The 15,947-nt window shown below is 39.9% G+C and overlaps 1 protein-coding gene across 2 annotated transcripts; it reads left to right on the forward strand.

Moving 5' to 3' along the window:
- Positions 1-2,343: 2,343 nt before the first annotated feature.
- On the forward strand, positions 2,344-15,350 carry LOC108440860 (vitamin K-dependent protein C-like). Of its 2 annotated transcripts, XM_017720005.2 has the most exons (10): positions 2,344-2,395; positions 2,626-2,673; positions 2,888-2,964; positions 3,657-3,814; positions 7,299-7,323; positions 7,408-7,518; positions 8,302-8,442; positions 10,044-10,165; positions 11,590-11,707; positions 14,298-15,350. In XM_017720005.2, exons 3-10 carry the CDS (start codon positions 2,898-2,900, stop codon positions 14,855-14,857), a joined length of 1,302 nt encoding a protein of 433 aa, XP_017575494.1. In that variant the 5' UTR covers positions 2,344-2,395; positions 2,626-2,673; positions 2,888-2,897; the 3' UTR covers positions 14,858-15,350. The 2 variants fall into 2 exon arrangements, with proteins under 2 accessions (XP_017575494.1, XP_017575495.1); XM_017720006.1 differs by lacking the exons at positions 2,344-2,395; positions 7,408-7,518 and having other exon boundaries at positions 2,420-2,673.
- The last annotated feature ends 597 nt before the right edge of the window (positions 15,351-15,947 follow it).

Genomic DNA, 15,947 nt, shown 5'->3' on the forward strand with positions numbered 1-15,947 from the left:
CTGGGTGTATCCTGCCTTCTGCCCAATGACTGCTGGGATAGGCTCCAGCACCCCCAGCGACCCAGAAGGAGGTGTGTTAGTGATAATATTCAGCATAACTGATTTGCTGTAACTGCTAAACTGCACTCATTTGTGCAGGCCTGGAAGCCAAAGAACACCGCAAAGAAGAAACAAACAACTAAAAGAGAAAATATTCCCCATATTTCCTTATGATTATTCAGTAGAAGAGTCAATGTCATTTTTACGCCTTGTATACTTTTCTGTGTGTCCTCTTTCTGTACCTGGTGCACTGTTATCTCTTTCTCTCTGTCTTTCTCCATCCACGTTTTTAAAGGGGTGGCTAGCGCGGCTTATGCATCTCCTAAGATCTGATTGGCCCCAGATGCCACCCCAATTTGTTTCCTCCTCGCTGTGGGGTGGGTGCTTGGTGTTTGTGCCTTTAAGGGGAGAGTTGTTTGCTATTAGCAGAACTCTCTGACAACCACCCCCCCCCCCCATCCCACATTAAAGCTCTACTGCATGCTTTATGAGAGCAACATAAAAATAAATAAAAATTCACTTTTCATGCATAAAATGGTCCTTGATATGTTTTTTCAGACCTGATTATTAAATTCTAAAACATTTCTTAAAAAATGTGTGAGGCGGTCCTTTTGGGATATGTTGCCCTTAAATGTACTATATATCACTCCATCTCACCCAAAGCCCGACTGGACACATCATAGATTTGCTTGCAAATTCAAACAAAAATGTGTATTTAATTCATGCATCTATGCGAAATTTCAAAACTGTGCTCCAAAAAAAAAGTTTTTGAGTTGGTTAGTGAATTTATACAATTCTTTTGTTCCTGCAGGTTCTGAATTGCATGTTAAATATTGAGTTAAACTGTTTATATTACTAAACTGTTCTGAAATATTAGCCAGGAATGAATGCACCAAAAATTGGTACAATATTTTACTACTGAACTAACAAGATCCATATATAACATATGCCCACAACAGGGTATTTGTTGGGGGGCATGCTTTTATGTCAGTCTTTATGTCAGTCTTCAAAGTATTGTGTGCAAAATGAGAGTATTAATTTCTGTATGGAATATTTGAGTCCACCCTATGAGTTAAAATAAATTCAAATATGTATGTAAACAGTGACCACAAAAAAGTACCATCTAATAAAAAGCCTCTTGTGGGACTAAATTAATGGGAAAGAAGTTCCTAAAATCTGATTGGCCCCAGAGGCAACATTGTGCACCAATGGGAAGAAATAATATAGAGGCGTGTTGCTGAAGTGGTGAGACTTGGCTTGTGACTGGTTAAATCCATTCCTCTGTTGCACAATGTTGCTTCTAGGCAACAAACATATTTCTGCAAATTCTCATAATCTAAAAATTGATACTGAATGTTGAAAAAGGGGCCAACTATGAGGCAGTGTGACCAAGTACATGGTTTTTATTGACTTACTCAGACTCTTCCCTTTATTGTTAACTGTATTGTTGTCTTTATGTATGTATAATGTTATTGTAAATTGAGGAAAATGAGTTTGTTGCCCTGAGGCAACAACATGCAGGAGAGGGTTAACTATGTGACGACCTCTGGTCTGTCCTGCTTAGCACCCCCCCTCCCGGGATGCACATTAACACTGCCACCCTTCACCACCTCTGGTAAAATTTTCTAGATGTGACACTGCTTTTCTCCTTCTCTTGAAGAAAGCATTGCCCTACTGGTGCTGCATGGCATGTTAAGATATAAGCTCAATACAGTTTTGAAAACTTTGTCAAGAAAAGGACGATTGTGGATTGAAATAACCCTTTAGCTTAGCTCCCTTAAGTGCATTTATATTGCAGAGACCCTCTTCTAATTTATCTAAAGCAGCACATTTTGCTTTACACCAAGTGTTGAAAGCAGATAAAACATTTCTTGGGAAAAAATGTTTTACTTAAATAATGAACAGCAAACTGCTGGTAGAACCTTGACCCCCAGGCCCGAAGTTTTATTACACACTTCCATAACTTAAGAATAGCTCAACCAGTTTGCATTGAAGTTGCTGTAGTTATTGAATAATAAGCCTTAGTGTGCATTAAGCCTGGGATTTTAAGGGGTTAAAGAACTTGGCTTTACACACTAAAGTAAACTTGCAGTATTACAGCTTTAAATTTAAACATGTTCTTCTCTTGCTGGACTAGCTGAAAATACATTAACACAAATATAACAGAACATGATTTAATAGGGTCATACTCTATAAGCTCTAGCTGTCTGTAGTCATATGAGCTGTAGGTTTGCGTGGGCTGAGCAGAGGTTGCGGGGGAAGGAACAGACTGTGGACTGTCAGTAAACAGATATTAGTTAGTCATTAACACAATATAAACAGCACATCCTCCATTCCTGCTTTTATTTTTCCACATGTAAGTAAAATGGTTATATGTAAATCTAGTAGTTTCTTTGTGTGAGCTGTTACTTTGAATGTGCGTTTCTAGCAGCTAGATGGTTTTGCGAATTAAACATACAGCACTATTATTATTTGGACTGCAGTGTTGGTGGGAGCTTGCTTAAACTGCTAATGGTCACTCAGGCAGTGTGGACAATCACAGAACTGAAATTTTTGGTATTCTGATGCCTGTGTTTCCTCATATAGCTCTCATTTGAGGAGGAATCAGACTGTATTGATCAGCTCTTCTATCTGGTAAGAGACATTCTTATTACGTAGAACTAGTAAACAAGGTAATAACACAATAAATCACTGTGTAATTCCACCAAAGTGCTGCTATGGTTAATGCATGCTGTGTGTTAGGGATTAGAATCAGATATTGTAAATATAACAATAATTGTGTCTTTAATAATAAACTAACAAAAAACATAACAATATAATAAGAATTAAAGTGCTCTTTTGCCTACAGTCGTGGGACCATGGCGGGGAGAGCCTTCCTCGTTTTACTGATTTCCCTCTGGGCTGCTACGGCTCTCAGCATGTCAGGTATAATCTCAAAATTTTGAAATTGCAAACTAAATTATATTGAATCTACACTGTGAGAAATCTAACAGAACTATGTTACTGAGTGATTCAAAAAATAAAATGAACTATCTTACTGAGCTCCTCGAAAATTAATAAGGCACATTATTTGGCCAAGCAAGAAAGTATTGAACTTGGGAAACTTTGTTGGGAAATTGTGAACATTCTAGAAACTCTATGGATTTATTTGACTGTAGCCTTGGCAGAAGTCAGGTCCAGAATTACTGATGAAAAAGTGAAAGAAATATAAAAAAAACAATATGAATGTGTTAAAATACTTCTTTTATAATTATTTTTTTCTGAAAAAAGTGGTAAACGTACCTGCATGGCATAAAAAACACAAAGGAAAGATAGCTCAATGACAGTCCATCATGTTTTGCTTTTTTTATAGTTTTGAGTTAATGCTTGGGCCAAAAATATATCTAGATGTATGAGCTATGACTTTGGCAAGTCTGGAGTTAGTAATATAAACATACATTGATTGTAAAAATAAACAAATAATGATGATATGAACACATTTTCCAGTTTATACATTTCTCCCAAAAACTTAATCTGGACTTGGAAGCTGAATCAGGGTCTAGGAAGCTGGAATTTGAAGTTTAGACTTTCCTACATTATTCTGTTTGTGCTCTATTAGTCCTGTCTTTATGTGTTAGTCTTCTACAGCAGCCCAAAGGCTCATATGCTCCTGCGCACCAAAAGAGCCAACAGCTTCCTGGAGGAAATCAAGCCTCCATCATTGGAGCGAGAGTGTGTGGAGGAGCGCTGTGATTTTGAGGAGGCCAGAGAGATCTTCCAGACCAGAGAGAGCACAGTCAGTCATTATTTATCTCATAAATGTTACGTTTGTGTAAGGCTGTCAAAATTACTTGACTAAAAAGCGAATAAAACTGCCTTATATATATATATATATATATATATATATATATATATATATATATATATATATATATATACCATTGATTTCAGGAACTGGTGTGACCTGCAACTGAACATTTCCGGTAACTGAACTGTTGATTAGTCCTGCACATCAGCTTGATGGATTTTTAGCCAATTTCTCCTTACAAAACAACTTAAACTCTATTACTTTGGAGGGTTTCCTCCTATGAACTGCTTGTTTCAGGTCCTTCCACAACATTTCTATAGGACTAAGGTCAGGACTTTGACTTTGACATTTCAGAACATTAACTTCATTCTTCTTTAACCATTCTTTGTTGGAACGACTTACGTGCTTAGGGTTGTTGTGTTGACCCATGCCCTCTGGAGCTTCAGCTCACGGACAGATGTTTTGACATTTTCCTTTAGAATTTGCTGGGGTAATTCAGAGTTCATTGTTCCATCAATTATGGTAAGTCGTCCTTACCCAAAACAGGCCCAAACCATGATACTACCACTACCAGATTTCACAGATGGGATAAGGCTTTTATGCTGGAATGCAGTGTTTCCCTTTCTCCAAACATAACGTTTCTCATTTAAACCAAAAAGATGTTCTTTCTGGAGAGCAGCGGCTTCTCCTTGTAACCCTGCTATGCACACTGCTGTTCAGTATTCTCCTGATAGAACATTTACATTAGTCACTATGAGAGAGACCTTCAGTTGCTTAATAGTTTACCTGACTATTACACACCTTTCTCTTGGTGTGATCTTTGTTGGTCGACCAGTCCTGGGGAGCACAACCATGGTCTTGACTTTCTTCCATTTGTACACATATGTCTGACCGTGTATTGGTGGAGTCCAAACTCTTTAGAGATGGTTATGTAACCTTTTCCAGCCTGATGAGCATCAACAACTCCTCTTCTGAGGTCCTCAGAAATCTTCTTTGTGCATTCCATGATACACTTGCCCAAACAACTGTTGTGAAGATCAGACTGTGATAGATCCCTGTTCTTTAAATAAAATAGAGTGGTCACTCACACCTTGCTACCCTATTGATTGTCACCTACCTCTAATTTTAATTTGGTTCTCTTTATCTCCTATTAAGACCTAGGGACACTCAAGTGAGTAGCGTAGTCCTGATGCTGGTCCCAAAGCTTGAAGGTTCCTTAACTGTGTGTCAGCTTCAGAAACAGCAAGGCTTCCCGATCAAGTTTGATGGCCATCTTGTGCCAAGGATTGAGGAGTTAGTGGTGAGACCTGGACCTTAAAATTGTACGTTCAGAAAAAAGTACACTGCCTTCTGTACCCTCTCAGGTCTTTTCTGCTTTACTGTTATGCCAGTCAGACTACACAGACCCCATGTGACATTTCAGCAGGGTTGGAAATGTGGCAGGATTTAAAGAAGTTCAGTTCAGCCTTTTTGGTGATCTTGAGTTCCACTGGGGAAGATCATGTGAAGCATTTTGCAGCAGTCCTCCAAACAACCGAGATGCCAGATTAACAGATTAACAGATGAACAGCCACAAGTGTGCTGTGAGGAGAGGGTATACTTGGGATTCCAGTTGAGTAGAGCGCTGATGCAATGAAGAATTTATAAGAACCGGTTCTTATAGGTCCGGACTTCTCCTTCTCATGGTGCAAGTGGATGCATTGGTAAGTGGTCTCAGAGCTCTGCTGATGTTTCCGAGGGATATCATGTACTCAGAGAAGCAGGTTACTACCTTCTTGGCAGACCATCAAATACATTTCAGCTATACAGTGGTGCTTGAAAGTTTTGAATCCTTTATGAAAGTTTGTGAATTTTGTGAGTTTTCTATTTTTCTGCACAAATTTGACCTAAAATGTCATCAGATTTTCCCTAAGTCTTAGAATGTTTATTCCCTTTTTGATAGTCTTTGAAAGTTCTACCAACCACTCTGGGATTCTATTCAGCTTCCTTCATGGACGTCATCTCTTTCATTTATATTGTGAAGACCCCTTCGGATGCAGTATGATGAGATGATCTAGCTGAGGTAGAAACAATTACTCCAGAAGGCCATCTGCTTAGTCTCATTCAAACCATCTTCTTATACCTGCCATTCCAGCTCAACTACTTTGTTCTCCTTTCTCTCATTCCTGTCAAGAGGTCTACATGGAATGTTTGAGAGGTCTTCCTAAGACCTCAAATGGCATCTGCCTTTTTAAAAATGTAAAATATTAAGTCTTGATCACTGAGAGGAGCCAGTTGAGGTGGCTCAGGCATCTGATGGCCACATCCCATTGAAGGTCTATCAGGCATGGTGTACTGGGATTGTCCTAGGACCCGCTGGATGGATTATATCTCCAACATGGCCTGGGGGCAGCTTGGGGTCCCTTGGAATGAACTGGAAGAAGTTGCAGGGGACAGGGTCATCTCGGATTCTCTATTCTCCCAACTGCTAACACAGCCCTATCTAGAATAAGCAGTTTAAGATGATAATGATGTCTCAACCTTGATCATAGCATCTCTTCTGTTTTAATTAGGCCATCTCCAAATGTTTTTAGACTACTCACTATATGATTTTAGCTTGCCTTTCTTGAGAAACTGGCCCACCAGCATTGCTATCTTTGACATCACTGCCCTGAGGGTTGTGGCAGCTGGTGTGTTTGAATAAGCACCTTGTGTTGCTGACACAGTCTGATCACGTCCTGCATTAACATTCTCAGTCATCTGAGGTCACGAGCAACCTGTTTGAAGCTCCTGGCATCTGTGCTCCATTAAGGAGCCCTTTGCCAATACCTCTTAGATCATTTCCCTTGCCAAGGTCAGGTAGGCCGGCTCAGCATTTTGATACATGCCACAGGCCCCATTCGGATGTTGAGTATTTTATTTTACTTCATTTTTTCCTTTTTTTCCAATTTTGTCCCCAATTTAGAAGTTCCAACTCCACCCACTAGTTAGGACTCCCCCATCACATAATACTGCCAGCACTAGGAGGGGGAAAGCTAGCATAGGCTTCTTCCTGGACCTGTGAAGCGCCACCACATCTTTTCAAACTCTCGCTAACGCAACATCATTGGACAACTGAACACACTTGGAGGAGAACACTAACCAGCAGTTCTGTTACGTCAGTAGACACCTGTGCTTGCCAGCATCACGCTAGGTGATGGGGGGCGGTCATCCCACCAACCCAGAGAGAGCGAAGCCAATTGTGCTCTCTTGGACTCCCAGCCACAAATGGCTATAGCATCACCGGGGATCGAACATGCAAGCTCCAGATGATACGGCCTAGGCCAGCTTTGTTTCGTTAAATCTATTCTTTGGCTGCCCACTCAATTAATTATCTAAATAATTGATATATAATGCGAATGCTAATATAATGGATATCTTCTGTACATTGGTGCTGCCTCAGAAAATGTTTGCACATATAAAAGGTCCAGTAATGGACTCTCTTCTCTTACAGTTGGAGTTCTGGACTCGGTATGTAGGTAAGTGAGATTTTTGTCTTAGTGTTTAAAGGTTTACTGTGGTGTCATCCTCAAAGCACTACAGTCTAGTATTATGTGTGTCAGATGGCAACCAGTGCGTCCCTAACCCCTGTGAGAATGGGCGCTGTGTGGACCAGTACCAGTCCTACATTTGCGACTGCTTCCTTGGATTTGAAGGAAAATTCTGTCATATACGTGAGCTCACATTTACAGTTTCATCCAGTCTTCAAAAAAGAAACCAAAAGCAAACTGAAGCCATATTTCCAGGAGTGCTATCTTTCAAACCAAAAGCACCGAAGCACAGCCGAAAAAAAGCACTAGCCCTACATTTTGTCACTGTTGTAAGAAAACCTTGTATCTCTGAAACTTCACAGGAGAAGTAAACACGTTGTTCACCTTAAAGCACGGTAATGTAACAACTGTTTCTAGATGTAACTGGACTGTTTCTAGAGGTCAGTTCTACATGGAATGGTCACACAACATAAAGGATAGCCAACATTTTCATATGGTGTAAAATACAGAAAGGAAGAAATGGAGTTATGAGGTTTCCATATGGCAGGGCCGATTACTTCAACTTGACAAGTCGTATTATTTTAGCCACACTCCAAATATCAGTTTTGAGTAATGGAGATTTACTAAATTATTTATTACATTATTGTGAGTGAAAAAAGGATTTCCTTTTATGTTTCACTAATTGACAGACAGGTGCTGAACAGTGTTCAAGAGAACTGTCAGTAAAAAAAAATAAATAAATAAACGGTCAGTTCACTGCATACAACCACAGATAAATCCTGCATGCATGTTTCTCCATTTCCACACGACGGGTCATGCAGACATTCTGATTTTAAAGAACTGCATTACACTGTGCATTTAAATTTTGTTTTGATTGTAGTTTATGAGTATTTTTGCTGAGTGTTGGGTCAGAGTGCATTATAGAGATGGTAGGACTGCCGTCTGATGATCCTCTACGGCCCTCAGAAACCACTTCCTTCAACTGCTCGGTGAACAATGGTGACTGCAACCAAGAATGCCTCGAGAGGAAGGACAAAACTGGCCGTTTCTGTGGCTGCATTCCCGGATACCAACTCCACGAAAACGCCAAAAACTGTACTCCCAAAAGTGAGAACACAGTCATCTTTCCTCCCATTTTAGATTAACTGAAACAGTTCAGACAAAAAATCTAATATGCACAGTTTAGGCGTCTAAACTTAATCAGCCAGCCAAGAGATGTTTCGGTGTCTGTCACGCTTGGCTCCTCCCACTCCCCCATGTGCTTTCTGTTTACCTTTCGATAGTCCAAGTGCTTCTTTGTTTTGGTATCCCTAGTCCTGCCCCCTTGTTTTGTGACTCTGCCCCTGATTGTTTTCACCTGTCCCTCGTCTTCCCGGTGTCGTATTTAAGCCCTGTGTTTACCGTTTGTTTTCGTTGGTCTTTGTTTGATGTTAGATGTACTGATTGTTTGAATTGTTTGTATGTCCTGTTGGAAGTGTTTTGGTTTGTGCTTTAGTGAGTGTATTTCACCATGTCTGCCTATCGTTCTCTCCGTGTTGGTTATATGAGCCTGGACTGTCATGACCACAACCCTGGATTTGCCCTCAATAAAAGTCGCTTATCTCAGCACGTTCATCCGCCTCCTCGCTCCGCGTTACAGTGTCACTTCATTTGATTAATTTTCCACTGGAACTAAAAGACTATGTAGTTGACGAGTAATGGAAGCTTACGGCCACAAACTAATGTCATGCTAACTACATGCCTAAATCATGACACACTTGCTTCAAACCACTTTGAGTTGTTAAGTAATCTCAAATATACATGGTTATGTATTGTATAACATACTAAGTGTGTTAACATGCACTTAATATTCCGATAAAACTGCAAAAAAAAGAGATTTTGTCAGTAATCCGATCAACACGTTTACATGCACTTGAGGCTTCAGATACTGGGGAAACTCCAGGTCTACTTGAGTCAGACAGTTATCAGATTTCTGCTTTGCAACCAGCCAATAAACATAACGTAACACTCAAACTTCATGTCGCGGCTTTTTTTTTAAAAACATCACACCACTTTACCTAAAAATATGAACATACATCATGTAGAAGATGAAGAATATTCAAATCCTTTATTTCGTCAAGCCTGTTTTTGGTTTCAGCATCGCTCCAAAGGTGTTTTGTTGCCATCTTGCCGCAGCACTGCTCGCTTATTTCCAGTACCGCCATCTGTTTTCGCACATTCTCCGACTGAGAAATCTGAAAGAAATCAGAGTAAGAGGTCACACGCACTGAGAAATCTGATTACTGAGCTAAAATCCAGTCCTTTTATCATATTTCTTAATCCGATTTCTAGACCTCACTCCATTCTAACAAATCAGTATGCTGTTTACATGACCATTTAAATAATCAGATAACTGCAGAAATCTGATAATGATTTGATGTTATCTATAGAAAAAAATGTAATCTAACCTGGAACTTGTACTTTAGTCCATTTTTATAGATAACAGTATGTCATACGACGTCAGAAACAACATATACATGGACCATAAGCAAGGACATCAAACATGTCATGGTTGGCTGTCTATATTATTAACTATGTAAATGTGATTTTTGGAAAACCATTGTTTTTTTCATCCCTTGGGTGCTTAAAGAAGAGTTTCTGTATGTGTTGGCATGAAAGGACAGCATCTGTTATGAAAGAATCATGATGTGCATGTCTCTGATTTGCAGGTCAAGATTCATGCGGACAGATTTTGATTGCCAAGTCGGCTTTCAGTACTAAGCCCAGACCAATTTTACAGCCATGGCTTGTTGGCGCTGAAGTTGGCAGAAAAGGCGATAGTCCCTGGCAGGTATTTATTTCATTTTTTACACTGAAAGTGATCAATAAGTCTACACTGTCACAGTTTAATGATTTTAAAACAGTTGCTGTAAATCAGCCACACCATTGGTGTGAATATTAAAAGGTATGAACCAGTCACTGGGGCAGTCCCCCTCTTGTCACTGGGGTGGTGCCCACAAGGGTACAACTCAGTACCTTTAGCCAGGGAACATAATTGTACCATAATCCATTGAAATCATATTTTCTAAGGTGTTCTGACTCCACACACCCCGTCTCGTCTCCAGGCTTTTATTTTTTTTATTCATTCGGTTCTAAAAAGGTACAAATATGTATTTTTTTTTTTTTTTTTGTACCTTGATGACCCAAAAATTCAGATAATGGGGAAACTCCATGTCTACATGAGTCAGACAGTAATCAGATTTCTGCTTTGCAACCAGCCAATAAACTCACAGAAGAAGACGTGACGTAAACAGAATGTAAAACTCATGTTGTGGCTTTTATGAGCATACGTCATCTAGAAGACGAAGAATATTCAAATCCTTAATTTCGTCGTATTTCTAACAACCACCTCAGCGAGTCACTTTTGCTTGAGTCATCCTTCATTGTAATTATTATAGTTAACCAAGTTAGCCAAGCGGTGCTAACAGTACAATTACCAATCGCTCCTTCTGCATTTGTTAAAAAAATAAAGCAGCCTGCTCCGAGTATCCAATCAACACGTTTACATGCACTTGAGTAATCAGGTAATGGGGAAACTGCAGGTTTATATGAATCAGGCAGCAATTGGATTTCTACTGTGATACAGCCAATAAACTCACAGAAGAAGACGTGATGTAAATGTAATGTAAAACTCAAACTTTATGCTGCTGCTTTTTTTTTTTTAATTGCACCACTTTACCTGAAAATATGAACATGCGTCATGTAAATGACGAAGAATATTTGAATTGATTCTTCATTTTGTGAAACATGTCATTGGTTTCAGCGTCACTCCAAAAGTATTTTGCCGCTTGCTTATTTCTGGTACCGGCGTCTGTTTTCGCACATGTGCAGACTGAGAAATCCGAAAGAAATCAGAGTAAGAGTTCGCATGCACTACAGCTAAAATCCAGACCACTTTATCAGATTTCTAGACCTTAATCTGATCTTAGAAATCGGAGTGCGATGTTTATTTGACCATTTGAATAATCAGATGACTGCAGAAATCTGATTATGATCGGATTACTGAGTGCATGTAAACACACTCAGTGAAAACAAGTTGAAATCAAGGTCCAGATTTGAAAACGCTCCTCTACTGACCCCTGCTTCACAACTACTGAAAAGGACAAATAAGCATGTTTACAACAGTAACAACGTCTAGACAGTTAAATTGACAGTGTCTCTTTAAAGCAGTTCACTCTCAGTACGGCGCCACTCATCCATGTATGTGCTTTCTAGGCTCTTATACTGAACGCCAAAGGAAAATTTCACTGTGGCGGCGTCTTGATTGATGAAAGCTGGATCCTCACTGCTGCCCACTGTCTTGAGACAAGCCTTCGCTTCAGTGTTCGACTAGGTTTGTCCTCCTTTCCCGTCTGAATTAGAAGTGATTTTATGGCAATGTTGCATTAACATTACAGCGAAGCAAACAGCTTACCACCTCCACACTGAGGTTCCTTTCACTTCTTCCTAGCAGCATCTATCAAAATGGCTACACATGATGCATTGTTAACCTCATGTTCAAGCATGTGGCCCATTTTTTTAAAGGTCTGGAGTTTCAACTAATTCAAAAATGGTATGAGATGGCCAAAAGGGGGATGTTCTTACAAATGTCGACAGCATATTGCTGGGGTGTAGGCTTCTAATCCTGGTCAGCAGTGGTCGCCAACCCTGGCGCCTGATTCATGAAAGTGTATTGAGAAAGAAAATCTTCTTAAATGTGTTTCTTCATAACTTCATTCGTAAGAAAAAAATAGCGATGGTACTTTTGTAAAACCTTGTATGTAACGTTACTTTTCACATACCTTCTTAACACTTCATTTTGTGGTATTCTTGGAAATATTATATTCTGAAATGTTTCCTAAACCTTACGACAGCCTCACACTTGACAAGGTCAGCATCTAAAGTTACCAATTTATCCACTTCGTCCTCGTCTCTTGCTTTCTGCTGTCACCCAACAATTATCGCATTGTCTAAGGAAGCTGTTTCTTCCAAAATCTTAAGAAAATCTTAAGAAAACCTTAAGAAAATTATTAAGATTATCTTGCGCGAATGTGTGAGAACATTCTAATGAAATTCTTAGTGTTGGTCATTTGAAGGTTTTCTCTTAAGAATAACCTCTGGTTCTGGAGACTTTCAACTTTTCTGCATGGTCTACTTCTAACCACAGCTGGCCACACCTGCTCCACCTAATTAACTTCTTTGCAAGGCCTTGATTGGCTGGATCAGATGCATTAGTGCTGAGTAAAGGAGAGGGCAGCAAGTTGCAGTTCAGGAAATCAGGAAAAGAAGAGGGTTGGTGAGCACTGCTGCAGAACCACAGTACTGCAAAGATTAGCGTTCTACCTCATTTAGCACACCTGACTCAACTCATCGCATATTAACCTTATTAGGTTGAGTTCAGAGTGTTGTGGTCCGTTTCGCCGCTTCTGATCAACTCAAGAAGTCATGTTACCAAATAATAACTACCAGTTTGGTTTTGGGTGGTAACTCATGTAAACATAAAGTGATGTCATAGGCCGAAGTTCTGAGATGGACCAATGACATCACTCATGGGAAAAACATCATTGTTAATGGCTGGCTCATACACATGTATGTTCTTGGTGCTTCTTCAAGGGTTCTTTAGTAAAGAAAATGGTACTACACTGAACCATGAACACTCAAAGAACCCTTTGCATGATTAATAGGGTTCTTTGCATGATGAACGTTTTCTCCAGGTTGCTGGAGAATGTGCCGTAGATAGTTCTCTATAGAATGTTCTATAAAAGCGCTATATAAAGGTTTCTATATAGCACCAAGAAGGGTTCTTTTGCTGTATAGAACCCTATTTAAAAAAAGGTTCTATATACAACTTTTTTTTTTGCTAAAGAACTCTTGAAGATCCATCATTTCTAAGAGTGTAGGGTCTACCTGTTCATTAGAGGTAAGATTAATATTTACCACAGGTGCATTGGTTACCAGCTTGTGTAGCCATGGTTACAGAGGATGCACTGACCATATATGTCATATATATGTGATATATCTCATAAACTCAGGTAGCTTGGAGTTAGCTTGAGTTTAACACTTGCATTTATTATTTAGCTCAAGTACCACATTGCTGTGGTAAACTTGAGGCTGTGGCAACATATGGCCGTTAAAATTCACCAATTTTATACGAGCCAAATCACACCGATACTAACAAGCGACGAAAAAAACTGTCATCCAGTATCAAACTTCTACACTATGTGTCAAACACAAGGCCAAGTCAGGCCCGAGACACAGTCCAGGCAGCTTTTTCAGCCGGCAAAATTATTTTAATTTTTAATTCGTACCAGCCTGAGATGCACTACAGTCCCCAGCATGCACTGCAACATAGTGTGCATTCTGGCCCCCTTCCCTCAGCATCAATCTATGGTCAGCGGTTACACAAAAAGAAAAAAAAGATGCCTGGTGTCTAGTTCAAGTAAATAGGTAGCTATTTATTTTTATTTAGAATAATTTTTAGTATTTAGTATTAAGTATTTAATGCCGATTTTGTAATGCCGATACAGTTTTGCTGTATTTTGAATAAACAATGGCCCATTTGGGCAAAATGTTAAGCAAAAATGAAATAAAAACACAACTGGCCCACAGATTTTTACCACTCAACCTTTTAGTGGTTGAGTTTGAGACCCCTGACCTAAGAAGTCAATCTTATCAGTGCCAGTGAGCCAATAAGCATGCTCGTTCCAAAACCTAGACAGGTGATTGGCTGATTAACTTCAATTCTGCATTCATGTGATGAATCAGAGTTTCTTCTTAAGTCTATGTCTGTTCTCATAACACTAACACCGACGTCCAGTACCTCAGACTTACTTCTGGTTTAAGCCACACCCACAAGGTATCAAAAAAGTGTCCTTGAGAAAAGGTGCTGGAGTCAAGTTTGACACTCTAAGCTCATATTATATAAAGATTTCCTGTTCCTTTAGGTGACTATTTGCGATTTAAAAAGGAAGACAGTGAAGTTACCATCCCTGTGTCCAAAATCGTCTCCCATCCAAAGTACAACCCCGTGACGGTGGACAACGACATCGCCCTCCTGCGCTTGGCCACTCCAGTGAAATTCACCAATTACATCCTGCCGGCGTGCCTCCCGAGCCGCAGCCTGGCCGAGCGAGTGCTCCACCTCAACGGAACCCAAACAGTAGTGACCGGCTGGGGCAAACAAAATGAGACAGCGACCCACTACAGCTCTGCTCTCGGCTTCATCAACATCCCCCTGGTGGACCATGCAGAGTGCGCCCGCCACATGGTCAACAACCTGACCCAGAACGTGCTGTGCGCCGGGATAATAGGGAAGGTCAGGGATGCCTGTGAGGGAGACAGCGGCGGCCCCATGATGACCCAGTACCACAACACATGGTTCCTCATAGGCCTCGTGTCGTGGGGCGAGGGATGCGGCCATACGGACAAACTGGGCATCTACACCAAAGTCTCCAATTATCTGGAGTGGATAGACAGCGTCCGGAAGGAAGCAACGGGTCCTTGATCCGTCTCCAGGATTTCAACTCTGCCCTGCGCTCGCCTTCTTCACCATTCTGCTTATTATGTCACTCACAGTGGAACGTCCACGCAGCCTGCTAGGCCTTCTCCAGCCCCTCATTGTGGCCAGAGGAGGCCTGGCAGGCTGCCTGGACGTTAAACGCAGGGTGGTAAAATGGTACGGCTGCACAATATTTCATTCATCACTATTACTATTACTATTACTGTTACTATTGTGATATTGGTATTTCTAGTGCTGATGTCACAGGTGGCTGCAATATGCAAATGAGGCCTCTCACCAAGCATAAAGATTTTTGTGTGCTGTGAGCATCCCGGCCAATCACAGCTCCACAGTTTCTGTGGGTGTTTTAATGAGCCAAGATATTCAAGCAATCCAACAAAAGTAAATACTATTGGTCAAACTAATGCAAGCCAATGTTCAACTATGTCACATTAATTCATCAATATAATATATTATAATATATTATCATGTATTGTTACACTTGGGTCATTCTCATTTTTCACATTCATTTCTTCGTTATTATCACATACAGTTTTGTTGTGTGGCTAAAGCAGATGATATAGCCATAATGTGGTGTGTATGTTAAACTTTTAAGCTCCACTTTAATCCGTTTTTTAACAATTTTCTGAAAACAGTATATAATTACTGTAACAATATTTAGATTAAACAGCAAAATAAGATTTCACACTGTTCAAATTTACAGCCCAAATTTTAAATAAAATAATACAATAAATGAATAGGACCTATTTTATCTGTTAAATTAGGTGTTTATTTTGACCAATAGTCTCATTCATGCAATTCTGTCACAGAAAAAAGCAAAATAATAACACAAACCTGAAATACCAATCCAGAGGCAAAAATGAACTGCAGTTACAACTGAAGTTACACGATTTCAATTCCTCTGAGAGTTCATGAAATAAAATGAATTAAGTGCTGATTCCTGCTGCTTAACATAAATATGAAGAGAATATGAAACAGACACAAGAAAAGCAAAGCAATAAACCAAACTGACTCATAAAAAAACAAACTAAACCAGCAGGATTCAAGTATTTATTGTAATTCCTAAAGCCACCGT

This window comes from Pygocentrus nattereri, chromosome 19, assembly GCF_015220715.1.
Source record: "Pygocentrus nattereri isolate fPygNat1 chromosome 19, fPygNat1.pri, whole genome shotgun sequence".
Taxonomy (NCBI): Eukaryota; Metazoa; Chordata; class Actinopteri; order Characiformes; family Serrasalmidae; genus Pygocentrus; species Pygocentrus nattereri.

Excerpts from the sequence above, each read along its gene's own strand:
- LOC108440860 (XM_017720005.2), top strand. The coding sequence starts at position 2,898 with ATGGCGGGGAGAGCCTTCCTCGTTTTACTGATTTCCCTCTGGGCTGCT. Across the intron at positions 3,815-7,298 it reads TCCAGACCAGAGAGAGCACA|TTGGAGTTCTGGACTCGGTA; the intron begins GTCAGTCATTAT and ends CTTCTCTTACAG. Across the intron at positions 11,708-14,297 it reads TCGCTTCAGTGTTCGACTAG|GTGACTATTTGCGATTTAAA; the intron begins GTTTGTCCTCCT and ends CTGTTCCTTTAG.